Here is a 19,514-nt window from a genome sequence, read left to right on the forward strand (position 1 = left end):
TATTTTAGTTAAATATTAGTAATATGTTGTCAGTTAAAATGAGTGTTGTAATTATACAAGACACTTATTGGCAGATGGGTTAGTGCGTCTGCCTCACAATACGAAGGTCCTGAGTAGTCGTGAGTTCAATCCCGGCCGGGCTTAGGATCTTTCTGTGTGGAGTTTGCATGTTCTCCCCGTGATTGCGTGGGTTCCCTCCAGGTACTCCGGCTTCCTCCCACCTCCAAAGACATGCACCTGGGGATAGGTTGATTGGCAACACTAAATTGGCCCTAGTGTGTGAATGTGAGTATGAATGTTGTCTGTCTATCTGTGTTGGCCCACCTTCCGCCCGATTGTAGCTGAGATAGGCTCTAGCGCCCCCCGCGACCTCGAAGGGAATAAGCGGTAGAAAATGGATGGATGGACATTTTAACTTTGTTTTGTTAATACGGTACATTCATGTTTGTTGACAACGCCTAGCATAGCTGTACAAGTCAATTCTTGAGTGACAGTCCCTGTTGCACTTAGTGCAAACATGCATACTTGCCAACCCTCCCGAATTTTCCGGGAGACTCCCGAAATTCAGCGCCTCTCCCGAAAACCTCCTGAGACAAATATTCTCCCGAAAATCTCCCGATTTTCAGCCGGAGCTAAAAGCCACGCCCCCTCCAGCTCCATGCGGACCTGAGTGAGGACAGCCTTTTTTCATGACGGGAGGACAACAGGGTGACAAAAACTAAATCATCCAGACTAGAGATAAATTGTATTATTCTGTTTATCTTACCTAAAAATAAATATATTTATTAATTAAAAAAAACAAAAACTAAATACATGTTTACTATATTTTGCTAAAAACATCAAAATTAATTTTATTTTTATTTGTTTTTTTTCCTGACTCCTTATTACATCCAGCCATAGAATTATACATTAAAATAAACATATTTGAAATAATAGATTTTAAATTATCATAATAATTTATTTAAAATGACCATATTTAATTATTAAAATAATTGCTTGTTTATCAACAACTTTAGCATTTTATTCATTACATTTTGAAACTCTCAGAAGCCAAGTTATGTTATATTCCTTAATATTTATTTATGCAAGTTTGAAGTATCAATTATCTAAACACAGTTTTGTTTGCATATTTTTAGGATGTAGATATCTATATATCTACATATAAATATATATATATGTATGAAATACTTGACTTGGTGAATTCTAGCAGTCAATATACCCCTCCCCTCTTAACCACGCCCCCAACCACGCCCCGCCCCACCCGACCACTCCCCCACCCCCCACCTCCCGAAATCGGAGGTCTCAAGGTTGGCAAGTATGGCAAACATGTGGAGACACCTGCTGTGCGATGGTAGTTGCAGTATGTTTCCTCCTGTCTCTCTTCTCTGCGAGCTGGCCCCTCCTGAAATCAGCCTCCGCAATACCCTGTCTAACCGCTTGACGCCAGACATTTGGGTTTTCTGCCTGTATCTCCCAGCTGTATTACATGCCTTCAGATCTCTCTTGCATGCTCCTTGAACCAGAGGGAGGGACGACCAACACGTCTGGAACCAGCAACCAATTGTCCATGCATAATATCCTTGGGAAGCCATCCATCCTGAATGTTGTCTGTCTATCTGTGTTGGCGCTGTGATGATGTGGCGACTTGTCCAGGGTTTATCCCACCTTCCGCTCGAATGGAACTGAGATAGGCTCCAGCACCCCCCGTGACCTCGAAAGGGACAAGCGGTAGAAAATGGATGGATGGATGGATGGATGGATGGACGTTTGATGCACCGCATGTGGAAAGAGTTAAGTTGACGGTCTTGTCTCATGTATGTAGTCCAGGGCTTGATTCTGTAATGTGCTAAGAACGTAGGCCTGAAAAACTCGGATCTTTGTATGTTGAGTAAGAACGATGTTTTCCCATACTCGTTTTGCTAGTTTAGCCATGATGGTATTTGTCTTTCCAAGCCTCCTGTGAAGTTCAACATCAAGCGAGAGTTTATTGTTGATTGTCGAGCCTAGGTATATAAAATTATCTACTACTTCTAAAGTGACATCATTCATCTTGATAGCAGGATTTGCAGCACCTTGAACGCTAACATTGGTTTTCTGCAGGCTAACTGTAAGTCCAAACTGTTCACAGGAATCCACAAAACAGTTACTTAGACGTTGTAGAGCTTCTTTGGTGTTGGTAACAAGGGCAGCATCGTCTGCAAAAAGCATTTCTCAGATTAAGACTGACCTCATTTTGGTCTTCGCATGTAATCTTGCCAGGTTGAACAATTTGCCGTCAGACCGTGTGTGCAGATAGACACCATCAATGGATATGTCAAAAGCGTAGGACAGGAGTATAGAGAATAATATTCCAAAAAGGGTTGGTGCTAAGACGCAGCCCTGCTTGACACCACTGTTGTGAGAGAAACAATGGCCAAAACCCTAATTTTTTGTTGTTTATTATGTAAACCAAAATCATAACTGCTCTCTTCATCAAAGATGTGGAATACACATTTAGGAACATGCATTAAAGTGAGTTGAGTTCATTAAAAAGTTTTACTGCACATAACCATTACCTAATGTTCCCAAACAACACACAAATTGGTTTTTTTTGTCAAGTTATATATAAACGCTGTTCTTTTTTACTGTAGGTAAAGAAAATGAATTACATTATAGGTGTGGGCTAAAGAAAAGGCTAACTAAAATAAATACATACAGTGGGGTGCGGGGACCCCTACAGGTAGTTGTAGGGTGTCCCCAGCTAAATGACAGATAGTTAAATGGGTTATACTTGTATAGCGCTTTTCTACCTTCAAGGTACTCAAAGCGCTATTTCCACATTCACCCATTCACACACACATTCACACACTGATGGCGGGAGCTGCCATGCAAGGCCCTAACCACAACCCATCAGGAGCAAGGGTGAAGTGTCTTGCTCAAGGACACAACGGACGTGACGAGGTTGGTAGAAGGTGGGGATTGAACCAGGAACCCTCAGGTTGCTAGCACAGCCACTCTCCCAACTTCGCCACACCGTTCTCGTCTCCGTAGTTAATAGTCATGGACCCTTATTGGGTCCATTTGTACACTCTCAGTTACATTAACATTGATATTATACATGTGGGCCCATAGATATAAATGCCGTTAAATGTAGCTTTGATGTTGCAAGCTACTTTTGCCCTGTAGCTTGTTGTGTAGATTGCTACAATTCTCTGGAGTTAGCTTTCCCTGTAGTTTAGCTACATTTAATCGAAAGTAACAACACTGGAAAAAGCATTATAAAATACCAGGTTTACAGTATATGGAAACATGGCCATTATAAAAGAGAGTCAATGGGTGACAAAAGGAACTCCATTGTATGCTCACTAAATGACTTGTGCAAAAAGAACGGACAATGCCATTTTGAGATTGATTCTGATACAATTCCTCTGGCCATATTTCATACCGCTAACCTTTAAAATGAATATTCTGTTGTATGATATCATCTTCAAAGGCTATAAGAAAGACCCATAAAGGTCCTTGGTCTCCCAATAGTTAAAATTGAAATTGTGAGTCAATTTGGCCACTTTTTCTCTGCACACCATTTTCAGAGCTTTCATTGTATATAATCAAATCATTGTTATCATTATTAACAGACTTCTTATTGTAATATGTTGTTTGTAAGAAGATTACACTTGTTAAAGATGCATCAAAATATCTACACGTTTTAAAAAAAGTTGCTTTAAAAGACAAATGCACTTGATGGAACTGTCTCAGTAGAAATAAGTAAAATAAGTAAAAATACTAAACAATTCATTAAGTTTAAAAATTATGGCATGCTCGCTCAGTCTCAAATATATTCTGGCACGTAAGAAAGACAAGTCTATCAATGCAATCGCTTCTCTCAGGAGCTAATGAATGATCGCCAGCGAGTCTCGCCAGCCAGGGCAATGGAGCTAACTTGACCTGGTCAGCAAGGCTCACTGGGGCATGGGAAGAGCCAATGACAGTGCAGCGCCACTACTTGGAAAAATGGCAGCGTTCATTTACGATGCAGCTAATTATGTAGATATTTAGAAATTAGATGTAATGTTAGTGTCCTTGTTAAAAGGTTTGCGTGTATTAAAACACGTGCAAACTTCATAGCACACACAAAGCTGATCTACTAAGCTTGTGCGCGGAAGATTGCGTCTCTTAAGTGAGCAAAATAAGGAACACAATCAATTTAGCATGTTTGTCCACATAAATATTTAAATTATTTTCTGAACATTGGAGTGCTTGCAAAACTGGGAGGAAGAGGAAATGCAAATATAATTATTTAGCACACGCAGTGTGATTTATCAATACGAACACTGTCAGCCGTTCTTTTGCGTCTATACTTAGTACTATGGAAAAGGACATACAAACTGGCAGTTCCGCAGAAATGGCTGTAAGAAAAGACGCGATCACACTGCAGCTCCCTCCTACGTATGCTTTTTAACCTATATGGACTGTCAGAAATAAAATAATATTAGACATATTGTCTATTCAGCAATATCATATTATTAATTTTATAGCTTAAGCAGCTGATTAAAACAAATTCAATTTATGTATTTTGGTGCTGGCGTTTTTTTAAATAACTTAATTTTTTTTCATATGTACTGTATATATATATATATATATATATATATATATATATATATATATATATATATATATATATATATATATATATATATATATATATATATACAGCATATATATATATATATATATATATATATATATATATATATATATATATATGTATGTATATATATATATATATATATATATATATATATATATATATATATATATATATATATATATATATATATATATATATATATATATATATATAAACTTCCTTGTGTCTTGAACATTCGAACAGACCTCTGGAAAAAAAGTGGGTTCCATTGTAGATGCACTACAGGACTGCTTCTAAAATGCCCAGGAAAAACTGGTACATATGTGTGCTGCATGTTTCAAAACATAGGAAAACACCACAGGTATGATAACATCAAAGTGTTGTAAATGAGTGTCTCATAGTAGATGCAAAAACCTCAGTTGTCAGTTGTAGATTACATGCAGTCTTTGTAGATCCTTGCAAAACGGTCATTAATACTTTCCACACACTGTTTAGCGCGTGCTATCTTAGTAAATCTTATTTTCTATTATGTTAACTATATTGGGTAAAACAAGTGTAAATGTGACTCTGAGTGTTATTTCATATTTAGAGGGCTTTAAATAATGTAAAAAAAAACGTAAACCATTTTTTATGCTGTAACTATGAAAATATTTGATTTAAAAGAGTTCATCATTTGCGGAAATTCACTTATCACGGTCAGGTCTGGAACCAATTATTACGATAAACGAGGGACGACTGTGCATCCATTTTTAGTGGTGCAAAATTTTCTGTTAGGCTTCAGACTTGGTCATTAAAGAATATGACATTTATTTGCCATCAAAAAAGTTGTGTAGCTTTTCACAGACAAACATATCTATTTGGTTAAGAACAACTTCACATGGTTTGATGAATGCAGCTTTGTAATAAGAAAGAAAAGACAATACAATCCAATATTATTACAGTAATTTTTCCTCAGTAAAGAAAACTACTGAAGGTAATAATTGCAAGGAGTAAAGAATGATTACCACTGTGCATATGCTCTGTCTGTCTCACAGATTCCAATACCAAGTGTGCCTACATACCAGCCTACAACCCTCGTACCACAGCGCCTGGAAGCCATACAGAAATACATCAGGGAACTGCAGTATCCTTTCAGAACAAAATAATACTTAACACAATTTGTTGTTGGTCATTCTTGATCTATATGTCAGTGGTTCTCAAACTTTTTTTTTACTAAGTATTACCTCAGAAAACACTTGGCTCTCCAATTACCACCATAATGACCAACATAAAAATACAGCAGCATGGTAGGCCTAAATATTCATAAAAAATGAGGAAGAAGTTTTATTTAGTTGGTATATTTAATATTAAGGCCACTGTAAAAGTATACAATTGGAACAGTTAAATATTGAATATTTTATGAAGTGATTCTTTGTTGTACTACAGTTTGAGAATCCCTGTTGTATGTGACAAAAAAATATGTCAAACATGCAGAAAAAATTATTTGAAATGAATAATTGGAACCGGAGCTAAATTAATATTCACATTGGATCTCACTTGTATCGTTTGTAATCCCCTGGATGGCTATTTGACAGAGGTGGGTAGAGTAGCCAAAAAATGTACTCAAGTAAGAGTACTGTTACTGTAGAGCAGTGGTTCTCAAACTTTTTGCACCAAGTACCAAGTAATGACCAACAATAAAATAAGCTACACTCAGTTTGAATATTGGAAAATAAAACACTACTTTAATCAAGTGATCTTTGGCGTACCACTAGATGGAGTCCACGTCATGTACCACAGTTTAAGATTCATTGCCTTAGAGCAGACATGGGCATTGTACGGCCCCGGGCCACATACTGCCCTTTAGTTGACTCTGACCGGCCCATTCAAGATAATTTGGAATTACAAAATAAACATATTTTATAGTTTTACTTCATTCATGGACTAAAGCTGCATTGCTTTTATTTTGAAGGTGTTGTTTTATTCACGTACAAAATGACACAATGCGTAAATCAAGACGTGTGCGTAGATGAATCGTTGTCACAAGCAGGTTGCAAGATGTCTTTAGCCCTCAAAATGTCCGCTCATGCTAAAAAAATAAAGGTAGATGCTGAATGCAGGGTTTTTAACAAAAAATGGACTGCTAAGTATTTATTTACTGAAGTCGTAGATAAAGCTGTGTGTTTAGTTTGCGGCAAGCAGATCGCCGTGTTTAAGGATTACACTTTGAGTCGGCATTACGAGACAAAACACGCGGAAAAACACAAAAACTTGACTACTGCAGAAAGGGCGCGGACATCGGAAGCTTTGCTAGCTAAGCTACAAAAGCAGCAAGGCTTTTTTACCAAGCTTCACACATCTAGCGATGCAGCAACCAATACGAGCATTGTAATATCCCACAAAATCGCTAAGAAAAGTAGGCCTTCTCAGAGGGGGAGTTCGTCAAAGAGTGCTTGGTGAACTCTGCAGCACTAATATGCCCTGAACAAAGAGAAGCATTTAAGCAAGTCCCATTGTCCAGGCGAACGGTGATGAGAAGAATCAAGAACATAACTGGGAATCTGGAGCTTCAGCTGCAACGTGAAGTGGCAAGTTTAGAATTTTTCTCCTTGGCCTTAAACGAGAACTGTGATGTCCGGTACATAGCCCAGTTACTCGTATTTGTCCGTGGGATAACAAACTTCAAGATTATGGAGGAGCTGACTGCAATGCGGTCAATGAAAGGGACAACGACAGGGAGCGATGTGTTCACGGAGGGACTGAAATGGAACAGACTGGCTGGTGTGACAATGGACCGTTGTCCAAATCTTACGGGGAAAATGTCGGACCTTTGAAATGTATGCAAGGTAAGGTGACTGAAATTGACGCAGATCAGAAATTGGTATTTTATTGTACACCAACACGTGTTGTGCAAGTCAGTGCTAAAAATTAACCATGTTATTGATGTTGTAACTAAATTAGTGAACTTCGTCAGGGCACAAGCTTTGAATCACAGGCAATTTGTTACACTTTTGGAGGAGCATGAGACCTACCTACATATGTGAACACACATTCTCAGTGATGAAATTGACCAAATCCAGGTATAAATCCTCTCTCACTGATGATCATCTGTCAGCTTTGCTTCGTATCTACACCTCAGACATTCAACCTGACTTTGATGCACTTGTTAAAGCCCAACAGAGACTAGATTTCTCTCACTGAAAAACACCCCAAAAAACACCAAATGAGGTAATTATACTAAACATGTAGGCATGTAAAGGCACCGACTAGCCGTGAACTGGAAGAATTTCTTTAGATGTCTTTTTCTCAAAATCACAGTTCAGTTCATTATTATAATATGTTGTATCTTGCTTAATATTTGTAGTACAAAGACAATATTGTGATATTTTTAGAAAACTTTTAGAACCTCTTTCCAACAGCATACGCAAATCAAAATGTCTTTTGGGGTGAATTTGACTGAATATGATCACTAATATGAGTCACAAATGTTAAAAAACATTCACATTTTGTTTAACCTTTGTTTTGAGAAATTTGATTGAATAAATTACATTTTTGTAAGGCAACCTCTCTTTTTAAGTGCTTAGCCATAACTTATACTCTTACCAGCTTGTCAAAACCATGCAATTTACTGATTTTTATAAAGAAAAACAATTAATATTATGCAGAATTGAGTTAAGCCTTTTGGCCCGGCCCTCCACAATAATTTATGTTTCTCTTGTGGCCCCATGGAAAATAATAATTGCCCACCCCAGAGTAATATGACTCAAGTAGAAGCAAAAAGTATTTATCAGAAGTATTATTTGAGTAAGTACTTGCACTTCAACTGGTGTGTGTGTGCGTACGTGCTTGTGTTTGTTGGAGAGAGAGCAAGAGAGAGACAGACACTACTACAGCAAAATATGCACATTTTACTGTAAAATATGCACATTTTACTGTCACTTATGGTGCTATAACAGGGATAATGTTAGCACATGCGCAGCGAAACGTAAAATTCATCAACAATTTACCGTAACATGTTTACTTTATTTAAGTGGAATTCTTGTAGACTTAAATGTAAACATTTTTGCTGACACAGATGACAGTGCATGATGTTAAAGTTCATTTTCCTCATCGTGCCACTTTTTAAAGTGTGGTCATGTGATAGCCAGGTTCTATTTGATTGGTGAAATGGGGTCAAATGTCGCGAGTGGGACGGCATGGCACGGATGGTAGAATGGCCATGCCAGCAACTTTAAGGGTTCCTGGTTCGATTCCAGCTTTAGCCATCCTAGTCACGTTGTGTCCTTGGGCAAGACACTGTACCCAGCTTGTTCCCAGTGCTGGTGTGTATGAATGTGAATGTTTGTTTGGTGGTGGTCGGGGGGGCCGTAAGCGCAAACTGGCAGCCACACTTTCGTCAGTCTACCCCAGAGCAGCTGTGGTTATAAATGTGGCTTACCACATCAATGTGTGAATGTGGAGGGAATGAATGATGGGTTCTCAGTTTTCTTTGAAGTGCTTAAAGTGTCTAGAAAAGCGCTATGTAAAATCTAATCCATTTATTATTATTATTAATGCTTAGGTTGGATTAGTGAAACAAAGGCATGCGCCACTGAAAGAAATCTCTAACAAGCCAAATTAATACGTATTTGCAACTAGTAATTAATAGTTAATAAATAAATATAATGATGATATAATTACATTGATTGAAATGAAATTCAATATTTCGGAAGTAAACACATCGTTTCTTCTTCACAAGATTACACAAGTATGATGCATTAAATCTACTTTGACAAGTACAATTTATCCAAAAATTTACTTAAGTAAATATAACTAAGTAAATGTAGAGCGTTGCGCTACCCACCTCTGCAAACTGACATCAGTGGACCGCGTGGTGAAGTTGGGAGAGTGGCCGTGCCAGCAATCTGAGGGTTACTGGTTCAATCCCCACCTTCTACCATCCTTGTCACGTCCGTTGTGTCCTTGAGCAAGACACTTCACCCTTGCTCCTGATGGGCCTGGTTAGCGCCGTGCATGGCAGCTCCTGCCATCAGTGCGTGAATGTGTGAATGTGTATGGGTGAATGTGGAAATAGTGTCAAAGCGCTTTGAATTCCTTAAAAAGGTACAAAAGCGCAATACAAGTACAACCCATTTACCATTTACCATTTACCATCATTGGTTGTCGACATAAGCAGAATCAAAATTAGCCCTTGCTTGCACATTTACTTGTAACTTTGTCCAGAGACATAATAAGAATGAGCAATGATTATAAAGGGGTTTTAACCTAATACAGTTTGTTAACATAGTTTCCTCCATTTGCTTGTAACTCTCGAAAAACATATTTCAGCTCTAAATCTGATAATACACATAATAAACTAAACAAAATGTGTCATGTCAGACACTTTTTTTTGTTTTTGTACGAGGTTCCTAAGCCAACGATGCCTCATTTGAGTAACAGGACCAACAGGAGTACATTTAGCATAAAATTAGCAAACACATGAAATATAGCCGCATGACATTAGCATGTTGACACTAAGATTGTTATATGACTTAAAAAACAACAAGTATTTTACAATGAACAAAAAGCATTTCAAATGATTTAGGTCACTGTGGTATGCTGGGGGTGGGGGGACTCTAGCTTATCCCAGTTGCATTCGGCCGGAGACCAGGGTCACTCTATTAAATATTATATTCTGCAGTGTTACTTTTTAAACTGTGTGTAATGTTACAATGGCCAAATATATTAAATATACTTTACTAAAACATTTCCCTTGTTTTTAATGAATACTTATGTCTACTACGTGGGCTGTACCGAGGATGTCGTTGTGGCTTGTGCAGCCCTTTGAGACACTTGTGATTTAGGGCTATATAAATAAACATTGATTGATTGATTGATTGACTACGCTACTGTATTTTGTTGTTAGTCATTATGGTAGCACTCTGAGAGCCAAGTGTTGACGTGGTACTTGGTGAGAAAAGTTTGCAAACCACTTATTTAACAGGACTGTGCTGACATTTTAACCCTCCTCTCTTGTCATTCTCGAAATATACTGGAAATATAAAGTGTGTGCAGGATTCTCTGATTCATGCTGCATTAACTAAAACTTACAGGTACAATCACACTGGGACACAGTTTTTTGAAATCAAGAAGAGCCGTCCTCTTACAGCGTAAGCAAAAATGATTTATTAGATTTCTAATGCAGTTATACAATATACTATATGTTCTCACTAAATACTGTCAAATGGTTTTATTTTTAAACGGACCAGAGGAAAAAAAACATTATTCTCAAGAATCTATTTTGAATTCATAAGATCAAGTATGATTGACAAGTAGCACCCCAATTACAATTGTAATACATTATATGTGGATATAGCAAACTATATGTCAGTGTACAAAAACCTTTAATAAAATACACTTTAATCAAAATATCTATTGTGCTTATCATCTTGCTACAGACAAGTTCAGTATGTTAATTTTACTTCTAAAAACTTGGCTAATTTTGATGCCATCAATGTATAATTCCACGTCGTCTTTATTATAGGTTTTTCGTAGTAAAAATCATAACGTTCTTTTTTGTAATGGTGACAATTTATTCATTTTAAACCATTCAAAAAACATTAGACAGTTAATTTTATTCTCTCGTTAAGCAATTAAGATTAGAATGAGATATTAAAAGACAGCTATCATCTGCAAACATGAGAGGCAGTACATTTTTTAAATCGTTGATATAGATTAGAAATAAAATAGGTCACAGAAAATAATTTAGTACTATTGGAATTTTCATTATTAATAGAAACATAATATTTTTCATGAAGATGTTATTTAGCCATTGTGAAACATTGTCAATGCCATATTCATTTGTGTTATCATATGCAGCATCTGACTTTTACTGTACCGTATTTTCCGCACTATAAGGCGCACCTAAAAACCACAAATTTTCTCAAAAGCTAACAGTGCGCCTTATAACCCGGTGCGCTTTATTACGATTAATTTTCATAAAGTTTCGATCTCGCAACTTCGGTAAACAGCCGCCATCTTTTTTCCCGGTAGAACAGGAAGCGCTTCTTCTACGCAAGCAACCGCCAAGGAAAGCACCCGCCCCCATAGAACAGGAAGCGCTTCACCCGCCCCCATAGAACAGGAAGCGCTTCACCCGCCCCCATAGAACAGGAAGCGCTTCACCCGCCCCCGGAAGAAGAAGAAAAAACGCGCGGATATCACCGTACGTTTCATTTCCTGTTTACATCTGTAAAGACCACAAAATGGCTCCTACTACGCGACAAGGATCCGGATCATAAAAAGACGCAATCTCTCCATCCGCACACGGATTACTACCGTATTTCACAGCAACTGATATTCCTGTGAACTGCACTGTGGAACGGGAGCACGTACGGTGAATATTCGCACCACAGAGAATGAGAAGTCATCCTTCACTGTGGTTCTAGCTTGCCATGCTAACTTCCACCCATCCAAAAGAGACCTTTCCAGCCGGTGTCATCATAAAAGCTAACTCGAAGGGATGGATGGATGAAGAAAAGATGAGCGAGTGGTTAAGGGAAGTTTACGCGAAGAGGCCGGGTGGCTTTTTTCACACAGCTCCGAAGGCGAACACACCTTCACTAAGACGGGCAGATAGCGCCGGTCGACATACGCCAACATCTGCCAGTGGATCGTAAATGCCTGGGCAGATAGTTTCGGTCACAACTGTGGTCCGAGCTTTCCGGAAGGCAGGATTCACAGAACTGCTGCACAACAACAGCGACACTGAATCCGATGACTTCGACGAGGCGGAGCCGGCCATTTTTGGATCCCATGCTTGCGCAACTTTTCAATTCGGACACCGAAGACGAAGAATTCGAAGGATTTACGAATGAAGAATAACTTCAGAAGGTGAGCGCTATGTTTATTTTGTGTGTTGTGACATTAACGTTCGAGCAACATTATGTTGCTATTTATTGCTCTACACCATTTTGAATTTTACTATGTTTGTGATTGCACATTTGCGTACATTTTGGGACAGAGTTGTTAGAACGCTGGTTTTCAATATATTATTAAAGTTTGACTGAACTATCTGACTGTTTTTTTGACATTCACTTTAGCGCAGCGTTTTTTTTGACATTCACTTTAGCGCAGCGTAGGCGCGGCTTATAGTCCGGGGCGGCTTATTGGTGGACAAAATTATGAAATATGTAATTCATAGAAGGTGCGGCTAATAATCCGGTGCGCCTTATAGTGCGGAAAATACGGTACATGTACGACTTGACTTATTTGTTTATTGATCTGTATGACCAGCGCATGCAGAGCAGATCAACAAAAAATGGCTTCACTAGAGAAAAATTTAAGTTTTAGAATGGTTCAGCTGGAGCCCAGACATGAACCCAATTGTAAAGCTGTGGGATGACCTGAAGGCCTTCCCGATCTGACAGATTTAGTGCACTTCCTCATGGAAAACATCGCTATGACGTGTTTGATGGTCTTAGCAAAATATGCTTGTAGTTCAAGGAAACCAGGTTATCCCAGCATTTCACGTTTTCCACATTTTGTTATGTTACAGTCTTATTCCAAATGAAATAAATATTTTTTTTGTCCTAAAAATTATACAGACAATATCCCAATTGGCAATGTGAAAAGTTTATTTTATTTTATTTACAACTTGATTAAAAATAAGAAAAAGATGGGAGAGATTAATGCAGCAAAGTACAATGATATCCTGGAGCTTGAGAGGTGCTGCAAAAAGGAATGGGTGAAACTGCTCAAAGATAGGTGTGTCAAGTTTGTGGCATATTAAAACTTGAGGCTGTAATTGATGCCAAAGGTGCATCAACAAAGTTTTGAGCAAAAGCTGTGAAAGTATTCACAGTGATTTTTTGTTTTTAACAAATTTGCAAAAAAAAAAAACTTTTTCGTATTGTCATTATGGAGTGTTGTGTGTAGAAATTTGAGAACAAAAATGTGTTTTTCATTTTGGAATAAGGCTGTAACGTGGAAAAAGTGAAGTGCTGTGAATATTTTCCGGATGCACTCTAACTCCCTATTGTATGTTTAATAGCGCCATGTTCTTGTTAAAGGCTCAACTTTTGTCTCATTTTCCTGCACAGGCTGATGGACATCGCCAAGGAGATGACACGTGAAGCCCTGCCAATCAAATGCCTGGAGGCGGTGATCCTGGGGATGTATCTTTGCATGTTGTCTTACTTTCAGCTCAGGATCTCGTCCAATTCAGCACAACAACATGTGTCATGTTTTTTGTTTGTTGCGCACAGTTCCTTAACCAACATTGCCAAAGTTACCTGACCAACTGCCTGCCATCTGTGGAGCGCTTTCCCCTCAGCTTTAAGTCTCAGTTCTCAGGTAACCACTTCTACCACATTGTGCTGGGAGTCCACAGCGGGGGACGTTATGGCGCACTGGGCATGAGCCGCAGGGAGGACCTCATGTTCAAGCCCTTGGAGCACCGGACACTCGTGGACTTGGTGCAGGACTTTGAAGGAGCCTACAGGGGCTACTGGCACACCCTTCGTAAGGTCAAGATTGGCCAATATATATCACATGACCCTCACAGTGTGGAGCAGATCGAATGGAAGCATTCGGTTCTGGATGTGGACAGACTCAGCAAGGAGGAGCTGCGGAAAGAGCTGGAGAGACACACTCGAGACATGCGACTTAAGGTAGGTTACGATCTGAAACTACTTTTGTTTTCTTCTACTTTCTGACTTGATCATTACAGGTGTCAACTTCCATTATACTACAGTATATACAGCATTTAGTACAGTATATTTCCTCAAATGTCACGACAAGACAGTAGCATTCAGCATGGTCTTATAGCCGTGCAGCAAGTGCAAACTACATTCTTAATGTACATCTACGGTAAGGAAACATTTTCTGCCTCTAATTTAATTAATTTATTGATATGAGACATTTACAGAGTAAAAATAATCACTTTGGTATCAGAGTTCTATCCTTTTGAGTTTTATAGATATTGTAATCCTAGAAGTTTTTCCAACAACCTTTGCAGATTTGAACAATGCACCCAAAACTCATCAATCTCATTTCAGCAGTTTTACCAATCTTTGGCTACTTTGGTTCACGTTTTAATCTTTTTTGGATTAAGTTCTTAGAACTGAATGAACTGTTTGGATTAAAAGTGAAATATCTTAAGCAACTACTGTAAACCACTTGGCCTTTATTTCAACTTAAGTGGACCACCATGACCTAAACTAGATCATTAGTCATTATTATATCTGGTTGCTTTTTTAATGTTTTTTTCTGTGTCAAATTTAAATAAATATAATCTACTTAAATACATCTTTAAAAAAAATAAATCTTATTTAATATGGAAAACATATGCAGGGTCTAAAGTCTGTACATATATTTCACATACTTATTACTTTTATAAAACACATTCCACAATTACATAAAATATACTAAATATGTAATGAAAATAACAATTAAATAATTAAAACAAAATGTATAATATAAATAAAATGTATTAAAATTAATAAATTGAAAACATATAACACATTTTAATGTATTATTCACAATATACATAAAAAAATACGACATACTTTTTTTTAAATTGATTAATACTATATATGCATTTTTTGCCTACATGTCCTGACTTTTGGGAAACTCTGTATTATGTTATTCAGTATCTTCACGGCAGGTGCTACTGATAGAGCTGACAGTTCCTTGGGAGGATCGCGTAGAGGAGGCAAATGAGCGGAAGCGGTCAAAGTCAATGCCGAAGATGAGGCTGAAAGGCACGCTGTAAGCCCATTAAAGTGGGGTGTAGAGGCTTTGCTGGCCGCTCACTGTGCAAGGTGTTCACACTACTTGGCATCAAGGCCACCATGGAGGCAGCAGAGAGAGCCTCTAGATGGCTTTGGATCAGGAGGAGCGAACTGGGGGCCCATGCTACTGGGACACAAACTGGGGTCTGATCAACCCTGGCTGGGTCACCTGAGGGAGGGGGTATGATGTTGAAAGACCCGAAACCCCCGGTGATCTTAGGCATATCACTGATGATGTGTCCCAGTGCATCTGAGGATGTATTTTACAATCATTTTGGACTGGCATAACCAGTGACACCCAGGACCAGGTTGTGAGGCAACCAGGAGTAGACTGGTGACGGTTGGAGAGACAATTGACAGCTCGGAAAGACGGTGACCGTGGCAGCAAGGGGTAGCATCCCAACCTGCATCTTCCGTGAGGGAGAAACCCAACTAAGCTGCAGAACGACCTACTGAGAATTACCCCCAGGGGAACCCGGGTGGGGGGGAGGATGAGTTCCCCAACAGGACGGACCCAACGTTGACGGCTTTAGCAAACGGCTTAACGACGATGACACCCGTAAGATGCATCTGTGGCAAGAGCCTCAAGAACGAGCGTGGCCTAAAAATCCATCAGGGTCAAATGAAATGCTTGGTGCAGGAGAGTGACACACAGAGCACAGGACCGAGTCCTGGTGAGACGACAGAGGAGCCCGGCCGGGAGACACCCCACAGAGCCCAGAACCTCCATGTGATAAACCCTCCATCTCTCAGCAAAGTAATTAAGCAGCCTTGTATCAAGTGGCCTTCTGCAAGCCAACACAAAGTGTGGCACCAATTCGACGAGCACAGAGCCAGAATCATCGAATCAATAGCCAAAGGGGATGTCGACAGACGGCTTCAGACCATGCCACAATCATTGTTTCTTATGGAGCAGAGAGGTTCGGTGTGGAAGAGGACAAGCCCATCAGTTCCAACTACACCATGAACCGAAGGGCAGAAAAGATCCATCAACTGCGGCAGGAGCTCCGGTCCCTGGCAAGGCAGTACAAGGCAGCATCTGAGGAGGAGAAGGCGCCATTGGCTGAACATCATCAGGAAGAAATTGACGACCCTGCGTAGAGCTGAATGGCACTGGAGGCACAGGAGAGAGAGAGCCAGGAAGCGAACTGCATTCATAGCTGATCCATTTGGATTTCTCAAACAGCTGTGCAGAAGCGCAGTGGGCGTCTAGTTTGCTCCAAAGAAGAAGTCAACAACTTCTTGAAAAACAACCTGAGTAACCCTGAAAGAGAGAAAGAGCTAGGGCCCCTCAGTGCCTTATTGGACATACCATCTCCCACTGTCAATTTCATCACCAGCGAGCCCACCTGGAAGGAAATCCAGGAGGTTGTTACTTCAGCGAGAGCCAGTTCAGCTCCAAGACCCAGTGGAGTACCCTACAAGGTGTACAAGCGATGCCCAGGACTCCTTAGAATCCTTTGCAGGATCCTGCGAGTGATTTGGCGCAGAGGAACTGTTGCAGACTAGTGGAGGCAGGCTCAGGGTGTTTGGATACCTAAAGAAGAGAATTCCACCAAGCTGGAGCAGTTCAGGACCATCTCGCTCCTTAGCGTTGAGGGAAAGATCTTCTTCAGCATCCTTTCCAGAAGGTTGACAGACTTCCTCCTCAAGAATGCCTACATTGACACCTCGGTCCAGAAAGGTGGAATCCCAGGTGTGTCAGGATGCCTGGAACACACCGGTGTAGTTTCCCGGCTGATCAGGGAGGCGCGGGAGGGTAAGGGAGACCTTGCTGTGCTTTGGCTTGACCTTGCCAATGCGTACGGCTCCATACCCCACAAGCTCGTGGAGACTACCCTGGACCGACACCATGTACCCAAGAAGATCAAGGACCTCATCCTGAATTACTACGGGAACTTCAAGCTCAGGGTCACTTCCGGGAGCATAACATCAGATTGGCACATGCTTGAAAAGGGCATAGTAACTGGGTGTACAATCTCAATTTGCCTCTTTGCCCTCGCCATGAACATGGTAGTCAAGGCAGCTGAAACGGAATGCAGAGGCCCTCTGTCGAAGTCTGGAACTTGACAGCCCCCCATCAGAGCCTTTATGGATGATCTCACTGTCACAACTACATCAGTGCCCGGCGCAAGATGAATACTCAAAGGCCTGGAAAAGCTCATCTCCTGGGCAAGAATGAGCTTTAAACCAACTAAATCCAGGTCGATGGTTCTGAAGAAGGGGAAACTGGCAGACAAGTTCCGCTTCTTTGTGGATGGCACAGCCATCCCATCTATCACCAAGAAACCGGTCAAGAGCCTGGGCAAGGTCTTTGACTGTGGTCTCAGGTAGGGATGTCCCGATCCGATATTTGGATCGGATTGGCTGCCGATATTTGCCAAAAATTGCGTATCGGCAAGGCATGGGAAAATGCAGATCCAAATCCAGTTTAAAAAAAAACTCCGGTCCGTGTTTTCCAACGCACCGATTTAAATAATACATTCCACTTTTCTGCTGCTCCGTAATTTCCGTTCCGCATTTTCCAGCACACCTTCAACACATCCACATGTCTGTGAATTCTCACGCAGTTGCTTTTAGCTGATGGCATTACACGACAGGCTCTTCTCCTCTTTCCTGTGTCTCCCTCTCACAGACAGCAAGCGCACCTTCTTACACACGTCACATACTGTCACGTCATACGTCACATACTGTCACGACATACGTCACATACTGTCACGTCATACGTCACATACGTATACGTCCTCCCCGAGCAGAGATGTAGCAGCATGGCTAACATTAGCTATGATGCTAGCGCAGCCGTGCGAGCAACGCTCCCTCTAAGGTGCTCGCCTGTGCAATTACGCACTGCTCAAACGTCCTCTGCGCATAGCAAATCTATGCCACGCACAAAATCTAATAAAAAAATAAGCGCATAACAATTTTCGACACACAGACACGACAGAGAAAACAGTTTTCGTCATCATTGTTCAAATATTGTGACGTCTGTCGAGACGCTTATCTCCATTCGGTGCCACACGCCCACACCATCAAAATGCTGAGGCAAAAATTTCCAGATCAACACCGTATGAAAAAATTAGTGATTTTTTTAGTTGTGATTTCCTTCTCTGCATGAAAGTTTAAAAGTAGCATATATTAATGCAGTATGAAGAAGAATGTTTTAATGTAGACATGCAAGCCTTGAAAGAACATTTTGAAAACCAAGACTACATTTCCTGCAAATGGGTGCATTTCTACCCTATATTTTAACTTTAGATTTATTCTCATATCAAACTCTGACACTTACATCCGGCGCCCCCCTCCACACCCTGGATTATAAATAATGTAAATAATTCAATGTGATTATCTTGTGTGATGACTGTATTATGATGATAGTAAATATCTGATAGTATATATCTGTATCATGAATCAATTTATACCCCGACTTAAACAAGTTGAAAAACGTATTTGGGTGTTACCATTTAGTGGTCAATTGTACGGAATATGTACTTCACTGTGCAACCTACTAATAAAAGTCTCAATCAATCAATCAAAACACATAGAATCATCATACTGCTGTGATTATATGCATCAAGTGTTCATTCAAGGCTAAGGCAAAATATCGAGATATATATTGTGTATCGCAATATGGCCTTAAAATATCGCCCAGCCCTAGTTCAATGATGCCATTTCTGTTTGTCATGTATAATTTTGTCTATTTTGTGTTTATCCTTGAATAAACAGGTCAGTTTCTTGTTACCAACCATTGTGTATTATTCAAACTCCCCTAATTCAGCTGGCTAGTTGTTATCAAGAGTACTAAAACCCTTTTCAACATGATTCTGACAACTAAGTAGGCTAAATAACTTTAAACTTTATTACATGCTCGGATAGGCCAGTATCGGTATCGATCAGTATCGGTATCGGATCGGAAATGCAAAAACAATATCGGTATCGGATCGGAAGTGCAAAAACCTGGATCGGGACATCCCTAGTCTCAGGGATACTGCAGCCATCCAAACGACCATCAAGGAACTGGAGACGTGGTTATCGGCTGTAGACAAGTCTGGCTTACCTGGCCGGTTTAAGGCGTGTATTTACCTGCATGGCGTCTTAACCCGTGTACTCTGGCCTCTGTTGTTGTATGAGGTTCCTCT

At 39.9% G+C, this 19,514-nt stretch overlaps 1 protein-coding gene across 3 annotated transcripts in view; it reads left to right on the forward strand.

Moving 5' to 3' along the window:
- The window catches only part of vash1 (vasohibin 1), a 30,856-nt gene that overhangs the window by 1,788 nt on the left and 9,554 nt on the right, over positions 1 to 19,514 (forward strand). For 2 of the 3 annotated variants that reach the window (XM_061968980.1, XM_061968981.1), the window contains exons 2-6: positions 1,654 to 1,790; positions 5,662 to 5,750; positions 10,699 to 10,755; positions 13,687 to 13,761; positions 13,875 to 14,256. In XM_061968980.1, coding sequence (XP_061824964.1) covers positions 1,740 to 1,790; positions 5,662 to 5,750; positions 10,699 to 10,755; positions 13,687 to 13,761; positions 13,875 to 14,256 — 654 coding nt within the window. In that variant the 5' untranslated portion in view covers positions 1,654 to 1,739. The remainder of the gene's footprint in view (positions 1 to 1,653; positions 1,791 to 5,661; positions 5,751 to 10,698; positions 10,756 to 13,686; positions 13,762 to 13,874; positions 14,257 to 19,514) is intronic. The other variant, XM_061968979.1, reaches the window with a different exon arrangement.

Source organism: Nerophis lumbriciformis, linkage group LG08 (genome assembly GCF_033978685.3).
Source record: "Nerophis lumbriciformis linkage group LG08, RoL_Nlum_v2.1, whole genome shotgun sequence".
NCBI lineage: Eukaryota > Metazoa > Chordata > Actinopteri > Syngnathiformes > Syngnathidae > Nerophis > Nerophis lumbriciformis.